Here is a 10,744-nt window from a genome sequence, read left to right on the forward strand (position 1 = left end):
GAGCTAGTTCTCCTCTTGCTCATCAGCTGAGCAAACCTGGGCCTTGGGACCAGCAATGGCACTCCTTGACCGGTGGTCAACCAAGCCCTGGCCATCAGACAGCTGTGATGCTATGCTTTCCTCTGCGCCGTCTCTGGGTCCTTAGTCCACGCATCGGCAATGGAGAATACAGGATTGTTCTTCTCTTCGGCCGCGCTCCACTGTGCATGCCCATTCCCTCCAATTACATCATCGTGACCTCCGGCGCCGCTCCATTGACGTCGACTTTCGGGTCATCCTTAATCCTCACCGCTGCATTCAGATTGCTAATGGTTTCCAAAAGGGGAACTCGGGAGATGCCTTCCATCTTCTGGACACCACTGCAGCTTCAGGTAGGAAGTGCTGATGGTCTGACACGGACCCTCTGCGCTGCCACCTTTTTATCTCCGCACCATCCCTTATTTGCAAATACAGTATACAAATCATAAATCATCGCTAGGGGAGAAAGAATACCACCCCAGTGACAATTCACAACTGGTTAACCTTCCTACCAACCATCATGTCCTGGTAAGTTAGCACAGCACATGGAGACAGGAAAAAACAGCGGGAAAATTATTTTCTCGCCAATTAACCCCTTCAGCAGGGAGAACACATAGTGTATAGTAATGCCATGTGCTCCCCTCCTAAAGGGTCTGGGGATCATCATTAGATAACCCAAACAAAACTCCCCTCTTAACTAATAATTCCCTAATAAGGTGAATGAAAATGGGTTTTTATACTGGGTAAGACCTAAATATGTGGACAAGAAAACAAGTCTAAGTATATATCAACTTTGTTTTTTCCATATGCTGCCCCAACTGCACTGCCCCCCCCCCCCCCCCCCCCGCTCTTCTTCTTCTACTACTGTCTCAGACTTTGGAGGACATAGGACTCCAGTCATCTCCTGATCAGTGAGGTCTCAGTGGATTTTGCTTTTACTCTGTTTTTAAGGGGTATCTTTAAATTGTTAATGCCAAGTTTCATAATATACAATAATATACAATTAACCCTGTATGTGGCAGTTAAATTCAACATTATTATTATTTTCTCCAATAACCCCCCACGACAGCACCAAAGGAGGATGTCACCGCACCCTAATAGGGACAGGAAACACAAAGAGGTCAAATAGCCCCTCCCTCATCCTCCCTCCAGTGTTTTTTCCTGTTCCTATTGGGATGAAGAGGTCATCCAGGGTGCTCTGTGCCGGCGGCAGACACCTAGCATGCCTTTTAAGCCAGGCAGCAGGGACCGAGCGGTCTTCTCCTCCTCCCCTTATGCTGCTCCCGTCTCCTCCGGGACTCAGGAACCCCATCCTCACAGAGTCCGGTGTGTGTCGTGCTGGAGGCCTCTTCGAGCTCTCCAGCCCAGCTCCTCCCCCCTCTCAGGTGGCCCCTGGCAATCTCCATAGCGGGAGAGACGTGCACCGGATCCCGGAAATGATGCGGACTGCTGGATGACGTCACTTCCGATCTGCGTTCCACCCTGGAACGCAGGAACCTAAAAACATCCGGAAAGTGACGTGGGACGCCAAAACATGTTCCCTTAGATTACTTGCAGTCCGTTTAGGGCAATGGGGTCGTCCGAAGGTAACACAATAAAAAAAAAAAAAAAAAAAAAAAAAAAGCTCCAGGTGTTCTAGCTTCACAAATTGGACCAAGGGAGGGGAAGAGCCTTCCCACCCTCCTCACCAGGGAAAGAGGGAGAGCGCTGAGTCCAGTCGCCTATATAAGAGCCCTGGACAGAAGACATCAATGTCGAGATGGCTCAACCAACTTGAAGAGCATCTGGCTATGGGCACATCCAGAGAAGAGATACAAGCTTCCCTACCTTTACTGCAGAAGGCCACTGACTTTCTGGCAGATGCTTCAGCGGAATCTGTGAGAGTAACCGCCAGGCCAGCAGTCCTATCGAACTCCACAAGGCAAGCACTATGGCTGAAATCGTGGAATGGTGATGTGGCCTCCAAAATAAAACTCTGTTCCATTCCCTTTAGGGGAGAATATATGTTTGGCCAGGCCCTTGACGACCTCCTGGAGAAGGCGGCTGATAGAAAGAAATCCTTGCCAGAACCCAGACACTACAAGAAGACCCCCTTTCGCCCCCCTCGGGAGCAGAATCCCCAATGCAAGGGGAAAGGGAAGTCCGGTCGATGGAGCTACCCCAAAGGGGGGAAAGATAGGAATATTTTTTTCCCAAAAGGACAGCGACAACAGAAGCGCTGACCCCAGCGCAGTGGGGGGATGAATCATGAAATACCTTCCCCAATGGCAAAAGATTTGCTCCAATCAATGGGTCTTGAAAGCAATTCAAGAAGGGGTGAAGAACGAATTCTCCTCATATCCACCAAGAAAAGTGAGAATAACTTGTCTAACCTCCCCGAGATTAAAAACCACCCTGATGTCCGGCCTAAGAAATCTGCTATCCTTGGGGGCCATTTCACCGGTCTCAAAAAACAGAAAGACACACAGGCCACTATTTACGCCTGTTTATAATAAGAAAACCAAACGGCACTTACAGAATAATAATAAATCTGAAACCCTTTAAATCAATACATCATCTACCAAAGATTGAAAATGAAGTCCATCAGATCAGCAGTTCTCTTGATAGGACAAGACTTACAGAACGCATACTACCACGTCCCTATACATCCAACATACCGAAAATTTCTAAGATTTGCGATGGTTCAAGAGGATCAGACGTTACATTTCCAATTCAATGTATTGCCGTTCAGAATATCCTCAACACCAAGAATATTTACCAAAATGATGTCAGAGGTAGTGGCTTCTATCAGAAAGGAGAAAATCTGCATCATTCCCTACCTTGACGACTTCATACTAGTAGGTCCCTCGTTGGCATCACTCCAGGAAATCTGCAAAGAACAATCCAAATCCTGACCACCCTAGGGTGGTTGATAAATCATCAAAAATCAGACCTGGTCCCTGCCACAGAAAAAATGTTCCTGGGTGTTCTATTAGACTCCGCCAGACAAACCTCCTTCCTACCAAAGGACAAGCAGATACTTTTGAGATCCAAGATAACGAATCCGGAGACCCGGAACAAGGTGTCCCTAAGATTTACCATGTCAGCCCTCTGCTCCATGACAGCCTGCAACCAATCCATAGCCTGGGCTCAAGCTCACACCAGGGTATTGCAAACCCATATTCTCACACAGTGGGATGGATCCCCAGACTCCCTAAACAGGAAGATTATGATCCCTCATTATGTGAAGACATCCCTGTCATAGTGGCTCAGCCCAAGAAACCTAAGAACAGGGGTTCCATGGTCTCAGTTCCCTCTGAAGAGACCAGCAGACAATCCTCCAACTTTCGCGAATTAAAGGCAATGGAGGAGGCACTCAAAATATCGGCTCCAATCATTGCGGGCAAACACGTAAAAGTCTATTCAGACAACATGACTACTGTAGCTCACCTGTCCCATCAAGGGAGTACAAGGTATGAGAATCTAAAAAGTTGCTCAGCAAGAATATTCTTCTGGGCAGAAAGACATCTTCGTTCCTTATTAGGTCTGCACATAAAAGGCTCAGACAACATCCAGGCCGATTTTCTGAGCAGAAAGAATATCCATCTGGGGGAATGGGAACTGGACTCACACTTTCCACATGCTGACCAGACGATGGGGTCGTCCGGAGGTGGACCTCTTTGTAAGACTCCTAAACACCAAGGCAGAAAAATACTTCTCCCTAGATCCAGACGACGTATGCCTGGGGATAGATGCATTCGCTCACCCATGGCGTTTCCATCTAGCTTACGCTTTTCCCGCAATTCCATTGCTACCCAAGACCTTACAGAAAGTAAGGACCGAGGAGGTCAAGATAATCTTGATAGCCCCACTTTGGCCCAAAAGGAGCTGGTTCTGTGCACTAAACGGTTTAATCATAGAAGGGCCCCTCATTCTGCCAGCAATCAAAAACCTTCCCCATCAGGGTCCAATACTCCATCCAGATCCAGAGAACCTCCAGCTAGCAGCCTGGCTTCTGAGTTCACTATCCTGAAAGCCAAAGGAATCTCAGACCTAGTAGGAAACAAATAACAAACTCCATATACAGCAAGATATGGAAGACCTTCCTAACATGGTATATACCAAATATGCCAGATCTTCGGCATCCTGACATGACCCAGATCTTGGATTTTCTACAAGAGGGGCTGGAAAAAGGCCTTAAACCCTGTAGCCTCAAGGTACAGATCGCAGCGCTGAGTGCCTACTTCGACCAAAGCCCAGCCGAACATCGATGGGTAAAAAGGTTCATGACAGCAGCTACTCGTCTGCGTCCCAGAATAATCAACCACGTTCCCTCCTGGGATCTTAATATCGTCCTTAAAGGTCTGACACTACCACCGTTTGAACCTTTGGCCTCAATAGAGCTGGATAAATTAGCCTGGAAAATAACTTTTCTAGTAACAATTACCACGGCCAGGAGAGTGGGAGAAATCCTGGCCTTCTCAGTAATTGACCCGTATTTGAGAATCCTGGATAAGATTATTCTACAGCTAGATCCATCTTTCTTACCAAAGGTGGTCTCAGACTTTCATAGATCACAGGAGATAATCCTGCCCTCTTTCTGTCCGAGCTCAAAAAATAAAAGAGAAGAAGAATTCCATTCTTTGGCTGTAGGGTGGATCGTTCTTCACTACCTCCAAAAAACAGAGGCCTGGGGGAAGGATCAGAACCTCTTTATTCAGCCATCTGGTCAGAACAGAGGAAAGACAGTCTCAAAAGGTGCCATTGGATCAAGAAAGCAATTGTGGAATCATATCAGATCCAAGATCTCTCACCACCAGAAACTCTGAAAGCACACTCTACTAGAGCCATGTCTGTCTCCTGGGCAGAGAAGTCTAATGCTTCCCTCGAGCAGATATGTAGAGCAGCTACATGGTCCTCGGTCCATACCTTCACCAAGCATTGCAAACTTAATTTAATGTCCATTAAAGACTTGGCTTTTGGGCGGAAAGTGCTTCAGGACATTGTCCCTCCCTAAACATGAGTCTTTGGTACTCCTCCTTTGGTGCTGTCGTGGGGGGTTATTGGAGAAAATAGAATTAGACTTACCAGTAATTCAGTTTCTAATAACCCTCCACGACAGCACTGGTAATTCCCTCCCAGGCTTGGTTAGCAAAAAAAACATTTAATTTGAATAAGAATAAATATAATTTGAAGCATCCATACTTGTGTGGTCCTTTTATAAAAACACTGGAGGGAAGATGAAGGAGGGGTTATTTGACCTCTTTGTGTTTCCTGTCCCTATTAGGGTGGGGTGACATCCTCCTTTGGTGCTGTTGTGGAGGGTTATTAGAAACCGAATTACCGGTAAGTCTAATTCTATTTTTTTTTCTTTTAGGACATCAAAATGTTTTGGTCTCTTAATGGAAAATCTTGTGATATGTCATCAAAAGACGACACTAACTACTCCACAGCACACCGCCCCATCAGCCGAAATGAGATCACTTTTATATTTTTGCACCATGTGTATATTACAGCTGTTTGGGAATATTAGGACTTTCCAAAATTATAAAAACTAATTTTGATGAAACATTCTATATATTCACTTTAAAGTGGCAATCCTATTGGGTGTGTATGTGCAATCACGATGACTAAAGGCGCCAACACACCATAGATGGCTTTTAGCATAAAAGCCTGACTTGCTCATACATTTAGCTGAGTGAGCATGTGTTTTTTATAAGGAAATGGGAATAAAGCTGGCCTTACACATGAAGTAGCTGTCTGTCCAACATTGGTTTGGTAGATGGCTCTCTCTCCCGATTCCCCCATGCTCAAGTGTTCATGTTTTCAAAGGGGAAAGAGAAAGCTGCTGCCAATATCCTCTTGCAGCGGGTTAGCTCCCATGAAAACAAAAGTATTGGTTGTTGAATCTCCAACTAACTGATCCTTCTCTCCCCTGATAATTTTTGTCACAGGTAGAGTATTGAGACCCCAAAACACATTAGATGACCAACTGCTCCTGTTGAATTTGGAGGATTTGGTTGACTTTTACTCAATGTATATAGGGACTGTTACCCCCTGTCAGACACCTCTGATGAGAACAAAGGGACCATGTGGGAATACACATGCCTGAAATTTCCTTTCCCTGACATCATCTCTCAAGGGAGAGCTGGGACACCCATATTCACATTGAGGTGGTTTCCGGTCCAAAAAATTTGTTCATCTTGTGTATAGACACATTGTGTCTAATTCAAAGCTTTACATATTGGGGCAGGTTTGAGGTAGTTTATTTTGGATCCATACTCTTTTGGTAAAATTTATTTATCCAAATTTCAGGAAGTCTCAGAAAACTCATTTACTCTGCTTCTGCTACCACTGTGCTGTATCCCCGAATCATAATACCTGTAAGACCTGTAAAATTACCGTACATACATTAGAGATGAGCGAATATGATCATGAACATCAAGCTTTGAAGAAGGTTTGCTTCCTACTCTTTATTCAAACTGATGTGTTGAGGACATGACAGGTTCTCCTGCTGCACTTGTTAGTTCACCTTAATCACAGACTGCACAGTTCTCCTGACCAAAAACTGGCTACTTGTGGAGGAGCATGTGACGAGACTTGTCAGACAGGCGCCTCTAACACTGCAAATCGGAAGGTTCTTTAATAAAATTAATTCTATTGTTTTATTTTTTGCTTAATATCAATGAGTTAACAAAAGAAATCTCCTGACATTGTCAAGCTCCTTAGATGTTGCAGATGCTTCAAAGGGGATGGGGAGGGAAGGCAAGTTAAACTGCAATTTTGACTTAAAGGCATTTTCCACTACTTGGACAACCCCATATATACTACACTGCTCAAAAAAATAAAGGGAACACTCAAATAACACCTCCTACAGTAGATCTGAATGAATGAAATATTCTCATTGAATACTTTGTACTGTACAAAGTTGAATGTGCTAACAACAAAATCACACAAAAATCATCAATGGAAATCAAATTTATTAACCAATGGAGGCCTGGATTTGGAGTCACCCCCAAAATTAAAGTGGAAAAACACACTACAGGCTGATCCAACTTTGATGCAATGTCCTTAAAACAAGTCAAAATGAGGCTCAGCATTGTGTGTGGCCTACACGTGCCTGTATGACCTCCCTACAACGCCTGGGCATGCTCCTGATGAGGTTGCGGATGGTCTCCTGTGGGATCTCCTCCCAGACCTGAACTAAAGCATCTGCCAACTCCTGGACAGTCTGTGGTGCAACGTGACGTTGGTGGATGGAGCGAAACATGATGTCCCAGATATGCTCAATCGGATTCAGGTCTGGGGAACGGGCGGGCCAGTCCATAGCTTCAATGCCTTCATCTTGCAGGAACTGCTGACACACTACAGCCACATGAGGTCTGGCATTGTCCTGCATTATAAGGAACCCAGGGCCAACTGCACCAGCATATGGTCTCACAAGGGGTCTGAGGATCTCATCTTGGTACAGTATCTAATGGCAGTCAGGCTATCTATGGCAAGCACATGGAGTGCTGTGCAGCTCTCCAAAGAAAAGCCACCCCACACCATTACTGACCCACTGCCAAACCGGTCATGCTGAAGGATGTTGCAGGCAGCAGATCGCTCTCCATGGCGTCTCCAGACTCAGTCACGTCTGTCACATGTGCTCAGTGTGAACCTGTGAAGAGCAATCCCGGTGTTCTGTGGCAAATGCCAAGCGTCCTGCACGGTGTTGGGCTGTGAGCACAACCCCCATCTGTGGACGTCGGGCCCTCATACAACCCTCATGGAGTCTGTTTCTAACCATTTGTGCAGACACATGCACATTTGGGCCTGCTGGAGGTCATTTTGCAGGGCTCTGGCAGTGCACCTCCTGTTCCTCCTTGCACAAAGGCGGAGGAAATGGTCCTGCTGCTGGGTTATTGCCCTCATACGGCCCCCTCCACGTCTCCTGGTGTACTGGCCTGTCTCCTGGTAGCGCCTCCAGCTTCTGGACACTACGCAGACAGACACCGCAAACCTTCTTGCCACAGTTCGCATTGATGTGCCATCCTGGATGAGCTGCACTACCTGAGCAACTTCTGTGGGTTGTAGAGTCTGTTTCATGCTACCACGAGTGTGAAAGCACAACCAACATTCAAAAGTGACCAAAACATCAGCCAGAAAGCATTGGTATTGAGATGTGGTCTGTGGTCCCCACCTGCAGAACCTCTCCTTTATTGAGTGTCTCTTGATAATTGCCAATAATTTCCATCTATTGTCTGTTCCATTTGCACAACTTCATGTAAAATTGATTGTCCATCAGTGTTGCTTCCTAAGTGGACAGTTTGATTTCACAGAAGTTTGATTTACTTGGAGTTATATTCTGTTGTTTAAGTGTTCCCTTTATTTTTTTGAGCAGTGTATATTCTCCAGTGTTCCAGCGATGTCTGCATCGGGTCTCCTAGTGCACGCATGATGATATTTGCCACGCTGAGCACTGCAGCTAATCAGCAGGAACTAATGAGCTGCTTCACTCACACTTCCTTCAGACAAACCTCGGACATCCAAAAGAATTCTGCAAACTACAGCTCATTAGCGACTGCTGATTGGCTGCAGTGCTCACGCAGCATAATGTGATGCGATCACTTAGAGATCCAATGTCGATTATCACTGATGCGGAAAGTCAGTATCTGGAGAATATGGTATTTAAGAGAATGTCTGATTAGTGGACAATCCCTTTAATATGTCCTTGTGTGGGAAGGTGCTAAAGGAGTTTGTATGTTCTCCCCGTGTTTGCGTGGGTTTTCCCTGGGTTCTCTGGTTTCCTCCCACACTCCAAAGACATACTGATAGGGAATATACCTTGTGAGCCCCACTGGGGACAGTGCCGATAATGTGTCTGAATTGTAAAACACTGCGGAATATGCTGGCACTAAATATTAATCTTTTTATTTATAATTATGATTAATATACCTTGATATAAATAGGCCTCCAGAACAGAACCTTCATAAATGAGCTTGATTTAAACCTTTCAGATTGTTTTGTTAAGATAATACATGTTCTGAAAATCTGTTTCTGACAAGGAGAAGGAACGGTTACACTTTAAATATATCTTGGCAATGGAAAACAAAGCCGCAGACCATCAATCGTTTACGATTATTTTATGGCATTAATGACTGAGACTATCAATTTGCATGGTCCATAGTTTTGCTAGGTCTTAAGAGAATGGAAGCCATTTACTATTCTTAAAAAAAAAGATCCTTGCACTGAAGCAAAATATTGTTATTAGCTCTGTCTGCCCCTAGGGGTAATACTCAAAGGAAACTGTTTGAAAATTTGACCTACATTTTTCCATTCCCATTTCATATGGTTTTATTTGATTCTTAATTTTTTTTTTTGTCAACTGTTTATTTCATGGTGAGGTATGTATAGGAAAAATATTGAAAATCCAAACCTATTTAATTGTACTTTTTCTATTTTTAGTGGGATTTTGAAGATTTAGATCAAAATTGGAATAAGGACTCTGAATTTCCAAGTATCCAACCCAACGATAGCTGTCTCTTAAAAGCCATCAAAATTACTCCTGAACAACCGATCTTATCCACCATCTGGCAGAGTTTCAAAAACCCAGTGTCCTCTACAAGCAATAAGAACACTCAATCTGCAGACCTGACCAAAATAGAACACAGGTGAAAGAAAAAAAAATAAAATTGACTAAGCATCGGAAAAAGGATGTTTTGACTCCATTTCCCCAGTCATTACCCTTTCAAATAATTGTCAACTGTTTGCACGGAACATACAACATCTGGGATGTAAAGTGGTTAGATTAAGAAAGCTGGTACCTTCATCAGACGTTTTTTTTATTATATCCCTCATACTTCTTCTTGCATCAATTTCTTTTTCCGACAGGACGAATATTTTTTGTATAATTTATTTAAAATGTGAATTTTCTATGCCTTGAAATTCACTTAGTTTTGAACTTTTATAAATTCTAATTGGATGAATCTAATATTTTGTTTTGCTTCCTCGTACTGTCATGATTCATTAAATTACATTTTTCTCTGTTCCAGTCTGTAAAAATGAAGTTTAATTCTCCCTACGGGCATTCAGGCCCATGCAAGATCTGTTGTCCTCTGTTTGTAAGACAGATTTTATATTGATAAGATATTTCTCATTTACAGTAGTTTTTCAGAATAAAGACATTTAGATTAGCCAATAATTGTGTGAATGATCAACATTGAGATTGGAATAAATAACTTGTGCAAGATGCCAGAGGAGCTTTTGGGGCTAATTTTGACAGGCCGACCACGGATATTAAGACTGATGATCAGCTACATGTAAGCCGATCCGCGGTCATTTAATGGCCTGTTTAGATAGGCTGACCACACTACCATGCACACTGAATGATCATTCTGTACGTGTATAACACCATTTTATCAGTAGCACATGTCCAATTTACACGGGATGATGTGCTGCAGAGAGATATTATTTTTGAGCAAGCATCTCGCCCAACAAACAAGTATTATGCTCATTCATCAGATGATTGCTGGCCTGCTTACATATGCCTACAATCAGGAAACAAGAGTTCTTGGGCATACTCCTTCCTGAATATTGGCTGGCCAAAATTGGTCTGTACACTTCACCATAACTGTTTAAAGAAATCCTTTATATCCAATCATCTAATTGCTAGAATATCATTCGCTGTAGGATGGAATGAGCATACGATTTCCATTTACATTGCACATTCAATGAGCGAGCATCGATAATTTTTTGCTCTCATAAA

General features: G+C 43.8%; 1 protein-coding gene across 2 annotated transcripts in view; it reads left to right on the forward strand.

The window, feature by feature from the left end:
• Nucleotides 1-10,025, forward strand: part of TMEM44 (transmembrane protein 44) — a 67,554-nt gene extending 57,529 nt beyond the window's left edge. For both annotated transcript variants that reach the window (XM_073675050.1, XM_073675052.1), the window contains exon 10: nucleotides 9,445-10,025. In XM_073675050.1, the coding sequence (XP_073531151.1) occupies nucleotides 9,445-9,654 (210 nt within the window). In that variant the 3' untranslated portion in view covers nucleotides 9,655-10,025. The remainder of the gene's footprint in view (nucleotides 1-9,444) is intronic.
• Nucleotides 10,026-10,744: the final 719 nt, after the last annotated feature.

Source organism: Phyllobates terribilis, unplaced genomic scaffold (genome assembly GCF_046119375.1).
Source record: "Phyllobates terribilis strain yellow unplaced genomic scaffold, ASM4611937v1 Scaffold_3__8_contigs__length_932513732, whole genome shotgun sequence".
Taxonomy (NCBI): Eukaryota; Metazoa; Chordata; class Amphibia; order Anura; family Dendrobatidae; genus Phyllobates; species Phyllobates terribilis.